Source organism: Propithecus coquereli, unplaced genomic scaffold (assembly GCF_000956105.1).
Source record: "Propithecus coquereli isolate 6110/MARCELLA unplaced genomic scaffold, Pcoq_1.0 Scaffold197, whole genome shotgun sequence".
NCBI lineage: Eukaryota > Metazoa > Chordata > Mammalia > Primates > Indriidae > Propithecus > Propithecus coquereli.
The window spans coordinates 627,521-652,320 of record NW_012144633.1 but is presented as its reverse complement, the minus strand read 5'-3'; the positions used below and the strand labels follow the sequence as shown (position 1 = coordinate 652,320).

At 38.0% G+C, this 24,800-nt stretch overlaps 1 protein-coding gene across 1 annotated transcript in view; it reads left to right on the top strand.

Annotated features, from left to right (window-relative positions):
• Positions 1-24,800, top strand: part of SPAG17 (sperm associated antigen 17) — a 281,081-nt gene that overhangs the window by 29,782 nt on the left and 226,499 nt on the right. The window contains exons 2-3 of the mRNA XM_012643425.1: positions 14,229-14,369; positions 14,978-15,064. Of these exons, the coding sequence (XP_012498879.1) occupies positions 14,229-14,369; positions 14,978-15,064 (228 nt within the window). The remainder of the gene's footprint in view (positions 1-14,228; positions 14,370-14,977; positions 15,065-24,800) is intronic.

Here is a 24,800-nt window from a genome sequence, read left to right as displayed (position 1 = left end):
CATCACAAAATCTGCTAACAAGGCAGGGGAGAGTGGTGGAGAGGAAAAAGTCCATTGGTCTGTGAGTCAGGACATGCCTCTTGCTATGTGTGTCACCTTAATCAAGTTTCCATGTCATAGTTTTCTTTTTCCATCTGCAAAATGAAGGAATTAGACAAAATGGCAACAAAAGAAATCTCCCAGCACTGCACCCCGTATTTTAGATCTCACTGTGTAATTCATTTTCATATCTTGTATAAAGCAGTCATATAAGACCCATGCAAGGATAATCCCTGCAGTTCCCACTGTTGACACTTTTCCATCCAGAAAAGTTCCTGTTTAACCTTACCTTTGTCTTTAAGCCAGTTCTGTAACCATGACAAAACATTTCCTTTACTTCCATGGTAACCCAATGTTTTTGGTACAGAAACTTGTGAAATGCATTCTAAGTGTTTAAATGAATTCTGTTTCCTGGCTTTTCCCTGTCCTTACCCCCGACATCATTATTCTTTGTTTTCTTACTGAATTTTCTGTTAAATATGATTGTAATGTGAGGCCTCAGGTGACACAGACAATGTAATAGTTTCTCAAGAGCATATACTGAATAGAAATAAAAAGGAAACCCCTCAAGTTATATAATATATAATCAAAATATTTGAATTTTGTTTAAACCAATTTAGGGTGCTGAGCAAGGATAAAGATGGCTTTTTTATATTTGTTATTGTAACTGCGAAGACAAAGCATAAAAAATGTCTATTGTTTAACTTGTCATGTATATCTTAGGAATTTGGGACCAACCTAAGAAAATGCTTATGGAAAAATAGTTTCTCATAGTCATATTTTCAACCCTTGCTATGGAAATAATTGTGGATGTGTTATATTATTATTTGTGATGAAGACACTTTTGCTCAGGATACGTGCTTAAAATTGTATTTAAAGTCACGATGATCTGTTTTGCTGTGGAAAGCTTTCTTTTTAGTCCCTCCTGTGTTCAATAATTAAGAATAATCATGTCTAGAGACCAAAGCTTTTGGTCATGTGGAGAAGAATTTTTGGTCACATGAAGTCCATATGGCAATTGGACGTCTGGTTGTACCCTCAGTGGTAACATCTTCAAAGCAGCCAAGGAAATCAGCTCATTCTCCATTGGTGTATTGGCATATACCAATAAATAAAGTGGCTTTTACCTGTGCAAGGGTGGCTTCATAGAAAGTTTGCTCTCAGCTTTTTCGGCAGCATTTTTTCCCTTGCATTTTCTGCTTATTGGCATCATAAACATCTGTAATTATTCTTATTTTATGGAACCCTGTGTTCCAGCAAAAACAAGGGAGTTGAAAGTTTTCTCTCAATTTTGAATTTCAGCTGCCAGAAAGTCTTTAAAATCATCTAGCTTCATGTATTCAAATGAACAGCATCTATTAATAGAAACAAAGTGATTGTGTTTGATGTAGTGTTTTAAATTAATACAATAGGAAAGATTGTTCACTTTTGCTTGAACTGTAAAAAGCAGAAGTTTGACCAGGCCTTCATGAAGTAATTAAATTCAATTGAGGAACATTACTTCCTTCCATGTTAAACTACTGTCCTATTTACTGCTTGCGGTATAAAAGGGAAGAATGCGTTAGTGAAAAGAAAGTACAATACAGCATTCCTGACATTCAGGCACTTACAGTCTGAGCACACATAAACACCAAAAAGTGTGATCTAAAAGTGTGATCCCTGGACCAGAAGCATCAGCATCACCTGGGAATTTATAAGAGATGCAAATTCTCAGGCCCCATGGTAGATTTACTGAATCAGAAACTTGGATTGAGGCCCAGCAATTTGTGCTTTAACAAGCATGATGCTGACACACACTAAAATTTAACATACATTAAGTGATAACCACAAAGTAAGTACTACATTACTAGTATAGCACTGACAGTAAGTTTTTATAGGCAAGCAGAAGACACTGTTGGGCTGGGATGTTTAGGGAAAGAGTCACAGATGAAGCAAAAATTTCACCTGGAAGGAGAGCATTCTGAATAAAAGGACCAGGCTGAGCAAGGCAGAAAGCTGCAAAAACACATGACATGTTTGAGATACAGCAATTAACCACTAACTAGACACTTTATTAGGTGCTTTGCACACACTCTCATGGTTAATCCTCACACCACCACCCAAAATAGTATTCCTATTTACATGAAGAAATTAGGCTCAAGAATTTACACAGAGCAATTTGCCTGACAGCTGTGAGAGTTTAGAAAAGTAATGGGGATATGGTGTTAAACATGTTAGGAAGAGAACATAAAGGGCTTTGAATTCCCATCTTTGGAGTTTGGGCTCTATCTTATCCTATTAGAGCCTAAGAGTTAGAAAATTAAAATACTTTCTGTGAAGGAACAAATGATAAAATTGATGCCTTAGAAAAATTAATAGATTGAAGATGAGAGAAGGTGGAAGCTTGAACAGACCCTGTAAGGGTGTTCTCAATAGTTTGGATTCAAGGTAGTTAGAGGTTAAAATAAGAGAATAGTGATGAGAATAAAAAGGAAGAAAGACAGATTCAAAAAAACCCTGAGAAGAAAGCAACTGCAATTGCATACACAAGAGGAGAATGAAAGGGGATTTGAAGTTGTGATGACTGGAAGAAATGGAAAACTTCAGCATCTAGAAAAAGAAAAACTGACAAATTTAGTAGAGGAAACTTAGATAGTTTTTATTGTTTGTGATGGGGGAAGTTACGTTTGTTTTGTTATGTTGTCAAGGTATGAAGAGAAATGAAGAGCTCAGTTTTAGACATATTGAGTCTGAGATGATGGTAAAATATCAAAGTAGAAATGTTTAGCAGGAAGTGGAAAATACAGACTATAAATCCCAGTCCAAGGTTGGAGACATAGACTTGGGAACTGTTAGAAGAGAGGCAATAGAGGACATTGTGGGAGTAACTAGAATGTCCAACAGATAGTGTGTGCCAAGAAAACAGAGGCGGAGAACAGAGTTCCGTGAGGTACCTAAAAGTTCCTCGTTTATGGGATAGAAGAAGAGAAAGAGCCTAATGTTCACGGAAGGAACAGCCAAAGAAGTAAAGGCAGAATGAGTACAGGATGTTTCGTGGAAGTCAGACTAGGGAGAAGGGCACACAATGGTGATTCAAGTCCCCCACCTAGGGAGAACAGGGCAAGGCAACCATATCTGGTAATGAGGACGTCATCAGTGGTCTTCGAGGATGCAAGTTCAGTAGGGTGGATGGTGGTGGAGCTAGTGGTGAGGGAAGGAGATGGAAACAAGACTGTAGGGTTTAAGGACATTATGGTTTATCAGGATGGGGGAGCTTCAAATGTAAGTTACGATTTTGAGGTATTTTGACTATGAAGAAAAGAAGATCATAGGGAAAATGGTTAGTGGAGAGACTGGGATTAGGTGACAATGGCTATGTATGTGTGACGCAGGATAGAGAGAAAAGAGGAAAGGGTTGGAAACTGGAGAGGAAGTGGTGGAAGAATTGAAAGAACTAAATTACAGAAGAGGTCATTTGCTCTAGTACAAAAAAGAAGGGGTCAGAATCTCTTTCTCTGCCCCAGAAAAAGGGGCACATTACTGAGACTGGTGAAAGGTGTATTGAGATGAAAATGTGAAGAGGGGAGGAAACCTCAGCAGGAAAGCCTTTGCTCTTCTCAGGAGGTGAAGATGAGGCCACTGTATAGATAGAAAGTGGACAAGCAGGAGACATGGACCAAGAATCCCTTCCACTCATTTTTCAAATAGCATCTGCCCGTGAGGCTTTTCCTAAGACACAGGGAGTGATAGTGTCTAGTATAATACGTATCACCTCACATTATAATTGTTCATAACATCCATCTCCCCCAATATCCTGTGGGCCTTTTGAGTGCATAGACTTCTTTCCAGTACTTTTTTTAATGCAGAAAAGTACAAAGGATACTATAACGAGCATGTTTATCCCCTCACACACACACAAAAAAAATCCATCTCTTTTTTTGAAATAAACACTGTAAAAAAAATGGAAGACATTTTGTCCACACCCCTATACTTTATTCCATTCTTTTTTTTTCTTTTATTTCAGCATATTATGGGGGTACAGATGTTTAGGTTACGTATGTTGCCCTTAGTATTCCATTCTTTTTTCTTCCTTTCCAGAAGTAAACACGAACAGGAATGTGGTGCATATCCTCTCAGCCTATGTATCTATTTATCTACATCCATGAATAATTTATAGCATTGTGTGCTGTATGATTTCACTAATAACTAATATTTGCTGTGTGGGTGCCTGTGTTGCATGCACTGCCCTAACATTGGAGGATGCAGAGATGAATGATATGGAGCACAAATGGTTCCATATTGTACTAACCAATTTTGCAATTTGTCTTTTTTTGCTTCAAATGCTATGTTTTGAGGTGTAAGATGTTAAGACATACATATTTAGTTCATTTCTTTTAATTGTTCTTATTTATTTTTGTATCTTCCATTTCTAGGGTAGCACATGCAACATAGGTACCCGCATAGTAAATATTAATCATTAGTGAATAAATTAGGGTGATCGATATGGTAATAGAAATGGACACTTTCTACAGTGCTTTATAGTTATGAAATACTTTTACATATAATATCTTCTCATCTTTATTTATGTATTTTCCTCCCCAGGCTGATGCTGTTTAAGGGTAGTGATTACGCCTTATGCCTATGCATTCTATTCCCAATGTCCATTTCAGTGTTTCTAACTCCTCAGTATATATTAATTGAATGAATGAATGACTTTCTGCTTTAAATATTATTATTTTACTAAGGTCCAGGTTGTAAGTACTTAAATGTTTTTCCAAGCCCATGTGGTTGGAATCAGGACTAACAATCAGGTTTTCTGATACTAAATCCAGTGCTCTTTTTATTACACCATTGAAAGAGCTATTGTAAGAACTCTATTAGGGAATCCAGAGAAGAGGAATAATTATAATGAATTACTGCCCTGATGTATCCAATAAATAGACTCCATGTACCTGTGTAACTGGAGAAAATTAAGAACCATAACCAGATCTAGGGCTTGAAATTTATCATAATCATTGACTGGGGATATTTTGTCACATGGTACTTAAATGGAGTTTGTATTATAAAGGAGATATGTGAGTTATGAGGCTGGGTACGATTGCATGAGTGAAGGAATGAGCGAGAAGCAGTTTCACTCAAATAGAACTGCTCTTGCTAAGGTCACTGGTGACCTTCTAATTGCCTTTGACTACACCCACCACTCCTCCCCTGGCTTCAGCGACACCTTCCCTCCCAGCTCTCCTCCACCTCTCCTTCTTGTCTGCCTCCTAAGAAACCCTTCCCTGAGAAAGTGACAGTTGTGTGGACCTCTGAAGAAAGTTACGAATATTCTAGGGAGAAGGATCTTGGGAACTGCCTCCCCCAACCCCATCTGCCCTCCCACTAGGATTGATTGATCTTGATCAATACGTTCACCCTGCACTCATCCATTTGGGGTCTTACCCCATTTTCTTCACTCAGAGACAGGTCTCCTCTGCCTCTTACTTCTCTTGCGCAGCCCCTGTTCTGAACAGCTGGAGAAGCCGGGATCACTGCATAGCACCAGCTCTGGAGAGCAGCACATACTAACCCCCTCGACAGAGCCACTCAGGGCCACTGCTGTGGTTAAATGGTCTTTACCAGGAAAAGGTCTCTTTAGAAATTTATTTTGAGATACAAGCATTGTTCACTTACTTTCACACTCCTATCTTAGTCATTTTTGTGTATCCTTTACAGTTTGTTACACTATACACATTTAATCATACTAATTTAATAAATGCTTGTCAAGCTGAACTGCTACTCATTTTTGCTGAATTAGGGCAGGGCACAGATTCCCTTGCTCAAGGTACATTCTCATAGTTTTTCTGGCACACCCCCAGGAAGATGTCGGAGAGACTCCATCATTCCCACTGGCTTGATACAAAACTCAGCTCTCTAGAAGATCTAGCACTGCCCTCAGGTCATCTTTCTATGACCTTTCTTTCTTGCACCGTAATTTGGTGACCATATTTTTAGATCTAAAACTCAGAACACAAAATCAGAGAAAGAATTCTTGTCCTGCTTTCAGATATGAGAGACATTATGGGGAATGTAATTTGGTTGCCAAAATACTGTCATTTCTTGGACATTTTATTGATTTGGAGGGAGAATAGGGTAGAGTTTATAATCAGGACAGTCTTGTACCCTTGTGTTAGTCAGAAGTAGCCTTAGGTATTTTGCACTCCCTCAAGATGGAAGCAGAAATTAAACTCAGTTCAGTGGCCTTGCAGTAAACAAATGATAAGTGAAGACTCTTGCATTACCTGCAAGAAAATGAGTCGTCCAGGAAACTGAATTAACCAAGCAACAGCTCTGTAGCATGAATAGCTCATTAGAAAGAGTGTTGGTTGATTATTTTGTTTCCTCTGGGTAGACTCAGTGCCAAGGCAAAACAAATTCGTGGAATATACCATAGTGCTTAGTGGATAAATGACATTTACATGAGAGGAAGGAAATTGGAAAAGCAAAGGAAAGGGCTACACTAGAATAAGTAGTGAGCTAATATTGAGTCATTAAAATATATCTTAATTTTTAATATGGAAGATAGTGACACGACATTGATGTGACTCAAGGAAGGTAAAAGAAGGTTTTGAGTCTGAGGAAGGAGTTGATGAAAGGTTGTAGCTTTTAATGCATGATGATGAAAAGAGATCTCCTTTTGGATGATGTGTCCCTGATTCTAATTTTGCATTTGTGGAGCAATTAGCAGGACTCCTCTTGGCTTTTCTTGGTATCCTCCTTTAAAAGAATGTCTCTGATATGTAATATTTGTTTGAAAACCCAAAGAAGCTTGTTTCCTTTTGAGGTTTGCCTTGCTTTTTATGTTCTGAAGTTCATTTTGAACCTCGGATTTTGCTCCAAGCAATAAAACTAGTTGGATTGTACTAACATAATGGAGCCATAATTTTAGCCAACTGTTGGGGGTGGGGAGATAGTTAAGGTGTGTAGTGGTTCTGTGGTTTCTCTGTGGAGTAGAATTCCCTGCAAAGCTTTTCCATGTGGTGTTTTAATAGCTGTCTTAAAACTCTCTGATGCATGGAGCAAAACTGAATTAGGTTCATGTGCTAGATTGGTGGGATGGGCCAAGGACTCTGTGAAAAAACGAAAGAAAAATAATCAAATGGCCTAAGCCAGAGGCTAAACCAGCCAAAGAAGATCCCCAGGACATATCCAAATTCAAAATTATAACAGCAGTCATCTCTTTTAACCCATGTTTGCAGAACTTTCTATGGGAAATTAGAATATTTCCCTTGCATATATTAATATTTTACTTTTATATGGTGCTTGACAATTTACAAAATGATAATAGGTGTATTTGTTCATCAGAGCCCTGCAACAATCTTCTGAAGGCTATATTATTAAATTCATTTTATTAAATGAGAAAACTAGGTCACAAAGAGAAGCCCAAGATCATTTGGCTAAGAAACTACAGAGGCAGAATTTGACACCACTTCAGAGCTCTACATCTTTACACCAGAACTTCAATAATTTTAATTAGTGATCGTGTTTAATATTCGTGAAGACAAGGAAAACGGGACAGTGTGTACATGCACAGTCAGGCTGTTTCTAGACCTCTGATTTCTCATCAGTGAATATAAGATACATGCAGTGTTATCTGAGCATCAAAGGAATGAGCTCTTTCTCTAACTCAAATGCTCAGTGATTCAGAGGCACAATTTCTTCCCAAGTGCTGAGTGTGGCTGATAAAATGCCACATACTCAGTTGGCTTTCCCATACTAAGCATGTATAAAAATTCTCTTTAGTGTGTGGTTTTGGCTGCTGAATTCAAAAAACATTTATTGAATGGTACTATATTCCAGGCACAGGGGTGAAATAGGAAGTTGTCTAGGTGGTATGATTCTAAGGGAGTCTATTCCACTGGCCCAGCCCACTGCCTAAAATACCACCATTAGCAGGGCATCCCTTTGAGTTAGTCCAGGAATCACTGGGATTCCTTTTTAAAAATGCAGAGATCCTAGAGAGAGGAAACACGTTAAAATGGTCCTAGTCACTAAAGCCTTGGGGTATATTTATTTCCTTAATTAGAAAATCAACTCTTAAGACCCTGATTTGAATAGGAAGTAATGTGAGTAAATTTTATTCTACCCAGGAGAAGGGGGTGGTAGATTCTGGAAAGGTCTGTAAGGGGCCCTATGGAGCCAGAAGCAGTAGGGCAGGGAGCCCATCGTATCTGGAGAAAAAGGTGCACTAAGGCTGTCTGTCAAAAATAAGCTTCAGTTGCTTTCGTTTTTATATTAAAAACTAGCATTTGTGTTTTAGGCCTGGATCCACAGAATTAACCAGACTAATAGGTGCAATTCAACCGGCCAACACCTGATCCCATTTTCATATTTTTTTAAGCAAAAAAAGCAGATGCACATCTCTAATGAAAAGTAGGCTGGTGTTGCTCTCTTCCCCCAGCCACCTCAGAGGTCATTATTTCCATAATCAGCCAGTATACAAAATCTAAAGCTCAGTGTCTTCTCATTCGACTCTAATAAATGTTTTTGTTTGTTTTTCGTGGTTGGTGATGGGTCAGTGTCTCTGACAGACTTGCACAGGCCCCAAATGACTTTAAGTTGCCTCCCTCTACACTCTGATATTCTCGCCCATAACTCTGAAAAATTATATACCTTTAGAATTTTAAACATAGTATGATAATAATTTTGGTCCTCTCTTCCAAGGACCTAAGATACTTTAGAAACATGTCAGGCAAACAAATTTATTATTTTCAAAGAGAAAATTTATTTTACAAACTGAATGTCATTCAAATTAATATTTGCCTTTTCATGATGCAACTGTCGATATTCTGTTTGATTTCTTTTCTTAGGTTACCCATAACCTCTCCACACTTGAAACAGCATGTTTGGATTAACCATGTTTGTTCTAATGACTAGAAAGAGCAGAAGCCCCCTCAAATAATATCCTTGATGATAGCTAGGATTATTGCTAGGTGCTATGCTCAGAAGGGATATCTACAGGTTTTCTCATTTACTCTTCATAACAAGAGGTAGGTACTGTCATTATCTTCATTTATGCTGAGGCATAGAGAAGTAAAGTAAGTTGCCCAAGGACACACAGCTGGTCCATTGAGATTCAAATCCAGTCTGTCTACTGAGCCCAGGCTCTCAATCACTATGCAACAATGACCTGTGCTTCTCCAAGAGGCCACCACAATGTGAGGGAACCTAGTCACCTGTGGGCAGGGCATTCCTGGGGACTTCCCAGGGCAATGGTCCCAGTGTGCAGATGCCTGAGTGGGAAGTAGAAGAATGGTCAGGAAGAAACGAGAGCCCTGGAGTTACTTTGTCACCTGCTTTTCATAGAGCCCATTTCGAAGGATAGCACTTAAGGCTGGGTTACACCTGAAGCAACATCAGCAGGCAATTATCAATTCATACAGTGCACAACTACAGAGTGTGTATTTGGGGAAGGGTGGGATTCGTGTGCAGTAGATGGAGAGACTCTGCTTTGCCTTCCTCAATACTTTCTAAGAGACAGCCTTGGCCTTCACAATCATCTCCAAGTCAGTCTTAGACATGCAGATCTTCCTGGGTTGGAAGCTGTAATATGCCAGTAAATGCTTAATAACCTGTTCTCTAGGTGGAAAGCTCTGATTTGTAGTGCTTGCCATTGCCATAGTTTGAATATTCCCACTGTGGCATATTTCAAGTTATTAAGACAACCTCACTGAACAGAGCTGGGAATGGTGGTGGACAATCAGCTCCACCACACCCCTAGAGGTGGTCAAAAGATAGGTGTGGCTCAGGCAGTGTTGGTGCTGCAGGAGGCAGGTGTCAGGGTGACAGCCCTCTCCCAGATACTGGACCACGACAATGCATATTATATGCTACTTCACTCTGTGTCCCTTCTCTCCTCACCCCATCCTGACATTCTTCTGACATAAATCAAGCTCATAAGATAGCAGAGGAATGGCTGCAAGGTCTACTTCCCCAAACCATTGTTACTGACCCCTGGAATGAATCATGTTAGATCAGCTACAGTGTGTTCTCCTCCTAAAGGACTTCAGGGCTATGGACTGTATACGCTGCAGTTTACTGATATGCTACATTCTAGCACTTCATAGTTCAAGGGTCAAAATCCTTTCAGTGCCCAAGTATTCTCTGTTGCTTTAAAATATCAGTCAACGTATATTTATGTTTCCCATTCACTACCAGGCACCACAAGGTGCAAAAAGCATATAAACATCATTTCTGACCTAAGGAGTTTACAACCTAGTTGAGAAAACATGACAGCCACATGAAAGAATTCCTAAATAAGGATTACTTTAACAGTATGATGATAAGTCAAACTATAGCATTATGAGGGATATATAGTTAGAGAAGAGTCTATAACAATAAGTACTTAATTAGCAAAGACAGTAAAGAGAGATGAAAAAGTGCATATCCTGGTTGTTTATATTTTTCTTGTTTATCATACAACAATGTGTACCCATTTTTAACCAATATTTTCAACTTACTTTAGAGTTAGAATCCATTTTTAACAAATATGATTGTAGCAGCCAGTTTTATGTAATAAAAATATTTCTTCTGCTGGCCAAAAGCCCATACTAACACTCCTTTGCTGATGGGGATCCAAGACTCCTTTTGAAGGAAAAATCTGGTATGAGAAAGACATTCACAAATCCCTGGCCATTTGGGAATAAATTTACTTAACAAAAAGGTTATCCTTTCAACAGAGTATTGACATAAAGTACAGGTTTGCATATCTGTACAGTGTTAAATAGCTCTTAATAAAACCTGACTTTTTAAATGTTGCACTGATTTTGCTTAAGGCTTTTATACATCTTCTCCTAATAAAATTGCTGACCACTACTGGTTCATAGAGCTTGTCAGGCCCTGATCAGTTCTGAGTAGAGGACTGTGGGAATCTCGTTTTAGGTCTTTCAGAGCCACAGGCCCCCTACACACTAGCAAAGGCAGCAGAAGAGAGCACGCATGTCCTGCCCTTGTCTTTCCCCACATCAGCCAATTATTTATGCTAATAAAAAGAAATAATCACAATCTGATCATCCAAAAGCTACTTGTCACTTGGTTTTGAAAGGGTTTTTGTAATTATATTAGAATATGTAATGCCGAAATAAAATTTGCAGAATTTGCAATGTATAAAATAAAAATAGTTGTAAATCTACCCCATGTCTCTGAGACAGTAGGCTTATGTGAGACAGCCAGGTTCTCTGCATTTATATGAATACTCTCTTGCCTTAGATTAGTATGTAAGTGTTTGGGGTAAGGCGACCTCCTGCCAGGTTTCAAATTAGGTGAGACTGGTAAAGTAAATAAAAGGTAATAGATTGTGTCCATATATGACTTCATTCCGTCCTTTGAATGACTTTATCAATAATTACTCAGGGGTAAGACTCTGCAATAATCATGTACAGTATGTGCCTCCAGGTCATACAGAGCTGACTTTATTTCCTAAGGTATTTGAGATGTGACAGACCAAAACCCTCTTCCTTCACCGCTAGATACATCCAATGTAGTTTTTCTAAAATAATTGATGTTTTCTTTCTCTCAGTTCATGCTACTAATTACACCCAAACTTCTTGAATGATTGTAAACAAATTTACCCACAGGTAGGAACATTACTGGACCTATGGTTAATTGAGTTGCACACATTATACTTTCATTTCTCCCCATGGTCAACGCTTGTTTTCTCTATACTAAATTTCTCTTGCTTTCCTGTGAACTTCAATTTAAGGACTTCGTTTAACTGCATGTCTGGGTGGGATATGGGTGAAGTAGTGTTTTTAATAGTATTTTGCTGAATCTAATTTGTGTCCGATTTTTCCTAAAGCAATTTTCTATTTCTAAAACCACTTCAGTTGGTAGAAATTTGGAATCTATGTTTACCCTGGAATACTAAGAGAAAGATTCAGAAATTACATTTGCAGAGTGTCACTTATTTAACTATTCTTTCCCATTAGACACGGGGAAATGACTTGCTCTTCATTGAATATTGTGCATTTCCTAGCGTCCCGCTGCCCCCTGCTGCAGCCCACAGTGAGTGCATCCTTTCCGCAGGCATTCTTGGTTTGTATTATTACTATCTTGCCGGACCATTTCTTGCTTACTCAGGTTCTTGCTATGTGATTAGACACTAAACCATAACTCTAACAAAGTCCTCCACGAGTTCTGTTTTGCCAAATAGATCCAATTTCTAGAGCAGGAATTTGGTGAATGAGAGAGTATACTTGGGAAATTGTACCCAAGCTGGACTCTTAAGACCCCTTCAAATGGAGGATGTGGCCTGGATCCCCAACTCCTGTAGAGAGAGCGCTGGACAAATCTGGAACTGCTATAGCTCAGGTGAACTGTCTCAGGGTGACCTTGGGGATATATGATACTAAGACACTAAGACACCAGATACTAGTGGGCAGGTAGGTGATGGACTACAATGCCCTCTTTCTCAATTGTCCCCAAAAGAGCTGAGGCAGACTTGTCTTGTCACCATTCGCTTTCAAATATTGCAAGGAAACTTTCAGTGGGCGGTGGGATAAGGAGGTAGACACAGTTATTAAACTCTTCCGTGTTGGGAAGTGTAACTGCCAGGAACTTCAAGGTGTTGCCTGTCCAGGAACCATGTGTACTTTATTGTGAGAATGTAAGAGATTTTTACCCTTTAATGATGACTACAGTTGCAGTTTTGACTGAGGGTACAGACAAGAGTAAAGGAAAGGAAGGTATCTAATGCAGGAAAGGTCATTTTGTGATAATGGAATTTTTTCCTAAAGAATACATTATAAATATCATACCTATATTTTAGAATCAGAACATTTAAGAAACAGATGCTCAATTTTTCTGTGATGAATTAACAGACAAAAAGAATGTTTTAAACTCATTGTAACAGAAGAAACCACATAAAGTCACACCTACCTGCCTACATACACACACACTTTGTAAGTAAAATCTACATTTTTTTTGCTTTTACATGTGCTTTTTGTCTTGGTAATAGCATTGAAAGTTGGGTGGATCTTGCTAGGTAGTTAGTAAATTTCCTGGAGGAAAATAAGAAATTAGGGCAATCTCTATTTGATGGTAAGAAAGAATTTGCACTAAGGTCTTTTCTCCCTCCTATACTTTAGTTCTGTCATCAACCTGATTATAAACTGAACAGAAACCAGAAGAACCACATAAAATTATGCATTTCATTACATTTGTGTGACCTTCTCAAATATCAGATATTGTTTTGCCATCCACTAAGAGAGAGTTCTACTGTATTTGAATCAGACCTCTAGAGAGGAGGAGATAGAGGGAAGCTTAGATAGTGCCCTGCCCAAGTTGTTTGTTTCATAAACGGGGAAACTAAGGCCCAGAGAGGTCACCTGTCTAGAGTGCCCTCCCTTACTGTTATCTCTCTTTTCTAACGTCTTTATCGTGTTTATCTGTTCCATCTCCCTGTAAGATTGCTAGTGTTCAGAGACACAAGTCCTGATTGCATGTGTCGTCTCTTCATGGTGGGTAATTCAATGAGCTCCACTCCTAATCTCCCAATAGAAATTATAATTACAAGAAACAGAGTAAAAGAAATTAATGATTGCAATTATGGTCTTCAGTAACTTATTTCTTTGAATTATTTGATGCAAAATTTCACATCCAAGTGTAATATTTTAGCCTATTTCTTGGGAGTGAAAAGGACCCATTTGTGAATTAGTAATGGGATTCTTGTGTTACATTAAGAGAAAAAGATGTGTTCCAGTTTTCATTTGGCAACTCATCCAATGTTACCCAAAATTTAGCAAATATTTTTTCAGCTCCTTCTATAATCCCTTCACTACTTGGAGTCTAAGGATGTACCAGGGGAAAAAAAAAATAAAGATTCCTGCTTTTGAGACTACATCTTAATGTATATTTGTGACATAGGGATGAACTATTTCTTTCCAACACCAGATTACTCTTGGACAGCATTCTAATGAAAGTGTCATTTTTTCAAATTGTCCTCCTTAAAATAAAAAGCTTAGTTTTCTCAAGAAAATTGTGTTTTGGTCAAGTTGCATTGAAATTCGGCACAATACTGCCGCCTTGCGGCTACTTCTTCAGAGAACCACATACACTGCAAGGTCAACCCTGTCTTTAAGGGAACGTTTATGGAAAAAAAGTTATCCTGTTTTTCAGTGGAAATGCTGGACACAAAATTATTTGAAATCTAATTCCTTCTGATTTTATGATAGAACGATTGGAAGGCCTCCATCGCTTTTGTGGTTGGGAACCAGATTGAAGATGATCTTCTCATTCGCGCCCTCACTTTCGCCGTCCAGGCCCCTCAGCGGAAGCTCTTCAGTGTGGTATTGTGGCAGGACATTCTTCAGCAGGTACCTGGCCCTTCCCACCACGAAGTCCCTTGAAGATTTTTTACCTAAAATAATAGAATATAATTATAAAATAAATAAAGCTTCTGTATCCTTGGCCTGTTTTGTACATTTCGGGGGATTATTTTAAGTAAATATTTAGCTAGAATAAATTTGAATTATTTAATCTGGAAGAATTCATTTTTGTTCATTATTGTTTCCCATTCAACATTCATTCATTTGACAAAGATTTCTGAGGCCATGCCAGGCACCATGCTAGGTCCTGTGAGGAATTATTTAATAAAAGCCTTAATGATAATAAAAGACTAGACTATTTAAGATTCCAGGGGAGTACATGACTAACTGGAAAATGAAGGCTACGTGGAATCACAGCTGGCAGAGGTCAGTGGGGAGTGATAGCGTATAAAAGATCTGTTGGATGACACATGCCCATACCATTACTAACAGCTGACAGAAGTGACTATAAATATTTTATCTAATTGTTGGGTATCTATTTCTTCCTAGCTTCCCCAACCCCTCAAGTCACCCAGATATTTGAAAATTACATATATGTAAGTATTTGTTAAGTAAGCCTTTCTTTTTCATTGTAAGTAAATTTAATTTTCTTACAGATCAATGAAATAAATGCAATTGTTGGAGCTGCCTCATCTAAAAAAGCAAAAAAACCTGGAAGTGTTAGTGTTCCTTTATTTTATGAGGTAGGTGAAAGTGTTTATCGAAGAGATTTTTGTAATTTTTAGAAAAGAGAATGGAAGCAATAATGTGATAGGCTTTTTTTTTTAATTTAATCTGTTCTTTAAAAGTAAATTCCTGCTCCTCATTGGAGATATTTGTTCCTGATGGTGGACACAACAAAAGCTGCCTCCTTTTTTGATAAAAATCCCCATTAGGGATAAAATTGTCCCAGATTATTTATACCATCACTGCATCCAATCGAAAAATATAAATCAGAAACTTTTATATACAAAAATGTTGGGTCATACTTTTCTATGGTAATTACTGAGTGTGTGATGGTATTACAGAGAGTCATATTATTTGTGTATTACAAAGTGTTAGTTTTACCAAAGAAACAATGTAGAAATGCCCCACAAAGTGTTTCTTGTATAAAACAGAGGCACAGCTGGAATAATTTTTCATCAGTTTGTGAACTTTGTACACATTGTAAATCCCACTTTAATCAATATGAAAATAACAATACTCTTCAGATTAATGGTCCATTCCATTTCTAGCAGCTGCTTGGTATAAAAGTCTGGCTAGGCTGCCCAAGCAGGCTTTTATGCAAAGGACTTAAGACTCACGCTCAGTATGAGGAGATTTCGTCTCACCCTGCCTTTTTAATATCTAACTTACAGCTTTCAATAAACTATAAAAATCCAGTGATTAATTAGAATATTACTTAAAATTTGTCAGGCACTGTTTTATGGCTCTGGAGACCTAAAACTTAAAGAGGTTTGGATCTTTCTAAGACGAACTTGTTTGCACTTTATTTCAGTGATGGCTAATAAAGTTTTTATGTGTCTCAGGTCTTAGGTGATTGCATAACAGTCTCTTTAGTATTGCCTGCATACTATCTGAACAAGTTTCATTGGATTTATTCACAATAGACAATACTATGATTTTTACAGCATTAACTCTTGCTACACTGTTCTCACTCTCATGGCAAACTTATCTGTGCATTTGGAGTCAAATAACATACTTTAGGTCTTTTGTTATGATATTCTGAATGAGTGTGCTCCAGTTGAAACAGTATATGATACCTGGATTTAAAATATTGAAATTTTTCTTCTGAAGCGGCTATAGAAATCAATGTCCAATTCTCAGGCCTGGGATCAATTAGCCCCACGAAGGAGTCTTTCTTCTTCAGAGATGCTCAGTAAAAATCACAGATGATAACAAGCCAATTTTGACATCGAGTCTGGACAGGCATATGATGTGGTGTGGGATAGCACAATGTTATGAATCCAGAGTGAAGTCAGAGAGCCATCCCTCCCCAGTATGCGCTGGGACTCTTAGTTGCACATTCTTCCCTCAGTGGAGGTCCATTTCACATCTGGCTCTACCACATTCTTCCGGTGGAGCATTTGGGCAGTAAGCCTCTCACACCCACTCGCATGCTGTTTTCTGAATGGTTCCAGAAGAAAACAGAAGGCAGGGTGGAGCACCACTGAGACTGAACCTTAGGTGCACCATTCATTAACGCCAATTGCTATAGCAAAAATGATAAAGAATATAAAAAAAATTCTGGCTCCTGTTCAGCATCAGCCAAGGACAGGTTGCACATCTGGAGAAGAGGGGCACATCTCCAATCCAAGTCCCTTTGCACTTAGGACCTGTTCAGGAACTCTGTCACCGAGTGCCTCATCCCAAGTGAACTGAAAAACCACTGGAAATGCCTGTAGAGCTCCCAGGGAGTGAGTGGTGGCCATGGAAACGGCCCAGAGCCTAAAATCTTCTGAGACTTCTGGACTGCTGAGGCATGTGGACAGGCTGTTCATGAGTCTATTTCTATTTCACGTCTTGCGTGGTCTGTAGCAACTAGGATTGTTGCCACAGGAAAACTCCTCAGGAGCCTATTTAGAAAGGCCTACATTTTCTTTCTCAAAGGACACTCTGTAATATGGGAGAAGAGACAATCTAACAAAATTGCTTGTGTGACATGCTAAGTTTATAGAGATCCACTTCGGAAGGAGAACTCAAAATATAACTGCTGTACATTTAAGCACTTATATTAAATATTTACTTCCACTTGTCGGAAACTCTCGTTGAACTTAAATCAGGGCCTAGTCGTTCTTACTTTAGACACAATTCTAACCAATTTGGCTTTCTGGTTTCCTAGCCTGCGGTTGATTAGGAGCAGCAAATTAAAGTGAGACTTCACTATAGTGCAGTTCATCCATGAGTAGTAAAATAGTGTCAGAACCGCATTACATATTTCCAAAAACGACTTGAAATGTCTGGGCTAGCAAAGACCACATTCCTAAGTGATTTGCTCAAGTTTTCATTTGGATGGCTTGGTGTTGTGTACACACAGCCTCATTTCGAAATTGTGTAATTTCCCCTGGAACCTTAGAATTTCATGTAGCCACAGTATTGTATATATGAGAGAGTCTTTATTTATAAACCACAGTTCTTTGAAAACCTGCTTAGATTTGCGCTAATGTAATTCCATAGAGACATAGCTACAGCTCATTTGTTCACTCACCTTTTCTTTTTGGAAACCATGTTTTGCTCTAGCAGGAGCTACTCCAAGGACTCGCGTGGGAAGGAGAGCAGAAAATTCTCCTTTGTGTATATTCCCAGGAATGTTGGTTTTTACTTTATTATCATTATTATTTAATACTGAGGATGAGGATGATCCCATGCACTGGCATATCAGCACCATTTCCAACATGTAATCTTCTTGAGGATGCAGACACATATAAAAATGGATGCACAAATATTGCCCACATTATATGTTAGCAAGTCTTACCAAATATTAACAAGTATTAATACATTCTTGTTCAAGCACTAGTGCCACACATTACTAAACAATGGAGAGGAAAGAGGGAATATGAGTATTATAAAGACTCTAACTTCAAGAAGCTTAAGGACTAGTTAAAGGAAAATAAAATGAAAAAATATATGTTTATAAGCCTGGCACATAGTAGACATTCAATAAATATTGAGCGTAACACAATGTAGAAAATGGTCAGTGAAGTCTTTGAGGGATAGGTGAAGTGCTACGGGAATTCAAAGGATGATAAAATGAGATTATCATTAGTAGGTGTAGTTGGCAGGGAAGGGTGGGATCCAGAGGGGTGGAGAAGGTGGCATTTGGAAGGAAAGGAAAGGGTTTGATAATTTTGATCTTTTAGATATATTATATCAATTAACCCATATCAAAATTCTAAAAGGAAATATAAAATCCCCATTTTACACATAGGAAAATGGAGGCATAGAGAAGGCAGGAAGTCTGCTAACTAGAAAATTGAAGAATTTGGATTTAACCATAGTAAATACAGAGCATCATGTTTTTTCTACTTTACCACAAATCTCGTACTCTTCCACCAGTCTCAAAGCTGCCCACCCTTGGAAGGGTAGACCTTGACATTCAAATGTGGGAGAGGGCATTCTATGAAAAGGGAACAACTCAAACAAAGCCATAAAAATGGGAAAAGACTGAATGAATGTGTACTAAATGTGTAGTTATGTGCTACAATATACATGAAATAGGAAAGATAAATCCTGTACATATTTTAATTACAACTTTAAAATCCTAAAGATGGAAATGTGTAGGGGAAAGCATTTCAAATACTGGAAAAAGTACATGCTTTTGATTCATGCCTGAACTTAAATTTATGTGCTAAATATGCACAAATATTTTTCTATGTGTGTATGCTTTGTGGCCCACATAGAGAATCTGAACTGTTCATTTACAGCTATACTCAGTCCTGACCAAAATTAAAAAGGAAAATATTAATGGCCATTTAAAACCAACTGAAATGTTCTCGATGAGAGAGGTCTATGCATAACATAAATGCAAAGATTCTCTCACTTGTGATTAAATCTAATACACAGTAGGTGAACTTTATAAGATAAATGTGCAAATTTCAGATTTGACATTATGACTTTGATAAATTAGAAAGAAAAAGCTACCAACTGGCAGAGTTTTTTTATCCAATTTATCTGACATCAGAGCCAACCATCTTAAAGGTTTTTAGATTCCATTCCACATTTCTTTTCATGTCATGATAATAATCGCCATACCTACCTGCCTGGAAATGAGCCTCCATCCACAAATGGGCCATGGGTTATGTGCCTGTCTGACTTATTTATAAAAGACAAATTAGGTCACTGCAAAATCAAAAAATAAAAAGCCTGCTGAAACAAAAATTGCCCATAGAGAATAAATGCCCTAGTTGATGACTCACTTATTTAAAAATGTAATTAATTCTTGAAGTTTCTATACAATAAAGAACTTGGAAAATCCTAAAGATTATGTGATATGGTGCCATTTGACAGATGAAAATAATTGTTAATTTTTTTCTTTACTCCTGTCAGTAATAAAATAAGAACTTATGTTTTTAACAAATATATCCTAAAATAATTCTATGAGTCTTTCTGTTGTAACTGGGAGTACATTAAATGTGGAAAGATTTTTCCGATGTTAGATTTTAAAATAGTGTGCCAAATGCAGTTTTAAAAGATGTAGGATACAAATGTTATGTCTTTAGAACTAATTCGTTTTACCACATTTTTAATACACTTTGCTAGTGCATTGGATTAGTATGCCCAGATGTAATAGTTCCATTTTTTGGTTCCTATTTCCTGGTGTATAAATGTATCTCTCAGGTCTGTTCCAACATGTATTCTTAATAATTCACAAGTAGGAACACAGATTTAATTATAATCTAGTTTGCTACCCTTCTCCAGATTCCTAATATGAAATTCATTTCTTAAACAGTGCCTTGAATTAATAGTCAATTCAATAGAATTGCAAGCCTTTATTTTGGGGGGTGGCCCTTGTCAAAATGAAAAATGGGAAACTCATGCTTCAGAGATAGGAACAAATAATACATGAAAACATTTAAGAGGTTTGAAGTTATTAAAATGTCAGATCTACTGGGAACAAAAAGAGCAGTATGTCATGGAAGAAATGAAGGAAAAGGGAGACAGGAAGCATTCTCTGGCCTTTTCAATCCTGCATTTTAAAACAAAACAAAAAAATTCTGGAAGAATTGGAAGGTAGCCAACCTAATGCCGTTATTTCAGAGAGCTTAGGGACTCACCAGGAAATTACAGGCCAGTTAGTTTAACTTCACTTGTAGGGAGAGTATTAAAAACTGCTGCAGGAGATCGAGTAAAAGGATGCTTAGAAAAGCACAGCTTGATTAAGGCAAGCCTGGCCAACGTGATTTTCGGAAAGGGAAGGTCATGTCTTAGGAACTTGTTGAAATTCTTTGAAGCTATTATGGCCAGCGCAGCCTTCAAAGAATACAGTGAAACCAAGAATCTGCGTATCTTTCCGTTCCACATCGGTCCTTCAGGGATGCCTACAGAACATGGCCCACATCAGGGCTTTGGCACTGCAGGTTTAGAAACCACTATCAAAACAGCAGAAAATAACCTCTGATGGAACATTTTTAAAGCTGGAACCAATTAATACAACCTGATATTTATAAATGTAAAATAATGAGACTTGGAACAAAATTTAGGAATATCGAGCTGTAACAAAGAAGTACTACGTTGGGACTATAAAAACAATCTAGGAGTTCTTATGCCAAAATCTGGGCTTTGGAGCCATTTCTCACAAGAAGAAGGGAAGACAAGGAGAAATAAAAGTGCTAAAAATGATTACAGAGTAAAGGGTTGTGAAGAATTGCAACGCAGTGAAGTTTGTCAAGATGCAAAAAGAACAGTCAAACGTGTTAACAACACTGAGCCTCCACAGTTCCGGAGGAGGCCAGAGCAGCCCAGCAGAGAAAGTCAAGTTCAGGCTAGTCACTAAGGAGCAGAAGGTCAGGACTCCATTGCTTTAGGAATGGGCTCCCAGGGTACAAATATGTTTGCCTCTTAGAGAAGAAACCTAGAGTTCTATTTTCAAAGAAAAGCACAACTCAAGCGAAGACATTCAAAAAAATCCTAACCATGGCCCAGCTCTCTAACACCCTGGGGCACAGGCAGCTTGCCAAGCCCACGTAGCAAATAGTTGACAGTCTAGAAGGAGGGATGTAAACACTGGGGAGGTGTGGTGTCCGATGCTATGAGCCTGGAATCCAGCAGGAGGAAGCCCACACCACACAAGGCCTAGGTTGCTGGCCAGGACATTCAGGCAGTGGGCAAGACAGGAATCCAGTCAAGAATTCCAGGACAAGGACATCAGGAGAGGACCAGCCACAGAATAAAGCAAAATCCAGATAATGAAGAGCAGTCCTCACACCTTCTCCAGGTCTTGACTGGGTTGGGTCCTGGAACCTCCTTAATACTCTGTGCTCTGCACTCACTGTGATTGGAGGGGTGCTGGAGAAGGAATCAGGAAGACTGTATCATTCTATTCCTGTGTTTAAGACTGTGAATACCCACGTTTATACATGGTGATAATAAAAGTTGCCATTTATGGAACACTTAGTTTGTTCAATTCTTGTGTGCTGGGTACTTTATATATATATTAGCTAATCTAATCTTCTTAATAATCTGCCAGAAAATAGTTACAAATGATGAAACTGGAGTCAGACTGGCTAAATAACTTGTTGACACAGAAACCTCTGTTTTTTCTACTTACATCATACGAAAGTTGAGGACAGTTAGTTTAAATTCTGGAAATGGTTGTTGTAGTGTAACATGTTTTGAATAGAAGCTACTGTTAGTTGATCAGATTTAAGCTTTAAATATCTCAGTAGTTCTACAATGTTTATTACTTTTCATTCTACTCGGGCAATGAATGTATATCTGCAGATGATGAAGGGACCAAATAATTTTACTCAGTATTTTTAAGCCACTTTGATGAGTGGCTTTTGCCCAAATGTTTGGATCAAACAGGGATTTTTAATTCTGGCACTTAAGATTTATGTGATTAAGATGACTGGGTCTTTTCTGTAGGGGGTGAAGGAGGGAAAAATGGGAAATAAGAGGGAAGTTAATACATATTCAACAGAGGTGAAAATGTGGAAAGAAAGAGAGACGTTTCTGAAATCCTAAGTTAATTAGTGAGAGCTAAATTCATCTTCAGAGTACCTACTGCTAGTTTGGTGAGACAGATGCACCAAACCAAACCAGATTGCCTGGGATATCCTGGTTCCACTGCTTACTAACTGTGTAATCTTGGACACCTTAGGTAACCCTGCTGTACCTCAAATTTTTTTTTAATTTATAAAGTCAGTGTAAGTGCCCATTAAAGTTTAGCTATTAATATTATTATTACTTTTTTATTTAATTTGTATTCTCAGTCACAATCAATGCTAGAGCATGAATGTAGTAGAAACACATCTACAAACAGGCTTTTTAAAAAAAATTTTTTTTTTTTTTTTGAGACAAGAGTCTCACTGTGTTCCCCGGGCTAGAGTGCCGTGGTGTCATCCTAGCTCACAGCAACCTCAAACTCCTGGGCTCAAGCGATCCTCCTGCCTCAGCCTCCCGAGTAGCTGGGACTACAGGCATGCGCCACCATGCCCGGCTAATTTTTTCTATATATATTTTTAGTTGTCCAATTAATTTCTTTCTAATTTTAGTAGAGACGGGGTCTCGCTCTTGCTCAGGGTGGTTTCGAACTCCTGAGCTCAAACAATCCGCCCGCTTCGGCCTCCCGGAGAGCTAGGATTATAGGCGTGAGCCACCGCGCCCGGCCAAAAAATTTTTTTTTAATTTCAGAATATTATAGGGATACAAATATTTTGGTTATATGAGTTGCTTTTGTACAGTTTCAGTCAAAGTTATAAGGGTGTCCATCACCCAGATAGTGTGTATTGTACCCGTTAGGTGTGAATTTACCTATCCCCTCCTCCCTCTTCCTACCTGCTTGATTTCCACTGATTTTTACTATCGTATGTACACATGAGTGTTGATCAATTAATTCCAATTTAGTAGTGAGTACAACTGGTGTATTTTTTTCCATTCTTGCCATATTTCACTTACAAGGATGGTCTCCATTTTCATTCAGATTGTTACGAAAGGTATTAGTTCACCATTTTTTATGGCTGAGTAGTACTCCATGGTACACATATACCACATTTTATTAATCCACTCCTGTATTGATGGGCACTTGGGTTGTTTCCATACCTTTTCAGTTGTCAATTGTGTTGCTATAAAGACTCAAGTGCAAGTGTAGTTTTTATAAAATGTCTTTTTCTCCTTTGGAAAAATGCCCAGTAGGGGGATTGTTGGATCAAATGATAGGAATACTTTTAGTTCTTTCAGGTATCTCCATACTACTTTTCATAGAGGTTGTACTAGTTTGCAGTCTCACCAATGGTGTGTAAGTGTTACTTTCCCTGCATATCCATACCAGCATCTGTTGTTTTGGGACTTTTTGATGAAAGCTATTTTCCCTGGAGTTAGGGGATATCTCATTGTGGTTTTGATTTTCATTTCCCTGATGATGAAAGATGTTGAGCATTTTTTCATGTTTCTTGTCTGTTAGCCTATCTTCTTTTGAAATGCTTCTGTTCATGTCTTTTGACCACTTTTTAATGAGATTATTTGATGTTTTCTTGCTGATTTGTTTGAGTCAGTTGTAGATTCTGGTTTTTAGCTCTTTATCCGATATATAGCATGAAAATATGTTCTCCCATTCTGTAGGTTGTCTATTCACTCCACTGATTGTTTCCTTGTCTGTGCAGAACTTTTTAATTTAATCAGGTCTCATTTATTTATTTTTGTTGCTGCTGTGATTGCCTTTGGTGTATTCTTCATAAATTCTTTGCCTGGGCTGATGTCTATAAGAGTTTTTCCAACCTCTTCTTCTAGAATTCTTATAGTTTCAAGCCTTAGGTTTAAGACTGTTATCCATCGTGAATTAATTTTTGTGAGTGGTGAGAAATAAGTATCCTGTTTCAATCTTCTATACGTGGCTATACAATTTTCCCAGCACCATTTATTGAATAGGGATTCTTTTTCCCAGTGTATATTGTTGTCTTCTCTGTCAAAGATTAGATGGCAGTATGTGGATGGTTTTATATCTGGGTTCTCTGTTCTGTTCCATTGGTTTGTGTATTTTTGTGCCAGTACCATGCTGTTTGGGTTACTATAGCCTTATAGTATAGCTTAAAGTCCAATAAAGGAATGCCTCCAGATTTGTTCCTTGTGCTTAAGGTTTCTTTGGCTATTTGGGCTCTTTTTTGGTTCCAAACAAACTGTAGAATTGGTTTTTTTGATCTGCAAAATAAACGGCATTGGTATTTTGATGGGGATTACATTGAATCTGCAAATCACTTTGGGTAGTATGGACATTTTAACAATGTTGATTCTGCCAATCCATGAGCATAATATGTTTTTCCATTTGTTTACATCATCTGCAGTTTCCTTCCTCAGTTATTCATAGCTCTCTTTGTGGAGATCTTTCATCTCCTTGGTTAAATATATTCCTAGGTATTTTATTTTCTTTGTAGCTATTGTGAAAGGTATTGAGTCTTTGATGGTCAGCTTGACTGTTGTTGGTGTCTAGGAATGCTACTGATTTGTGTACATTGATTTTGTAACCTGAGACTTTGCTGAATTCATTTATCAATTCCAGGAGTCTCTTGACACAACCTTTGGGGTTTTCTAGATGTAAGATCATATTGTCAGCAAAGAGCAATAATTTGACTTCTTGCTTGATGTTGGCTGTGGGTTTGTCATTTATGGATGTTATAATTCTGAGATATATTCCATCTATGCCTATTTTGTTAAGAGTTCTTACAACAGGGTGCTGAATTTTGTCAAATGCTTTTTCTTCATCTATTGAGAGGATCATATGGTCTT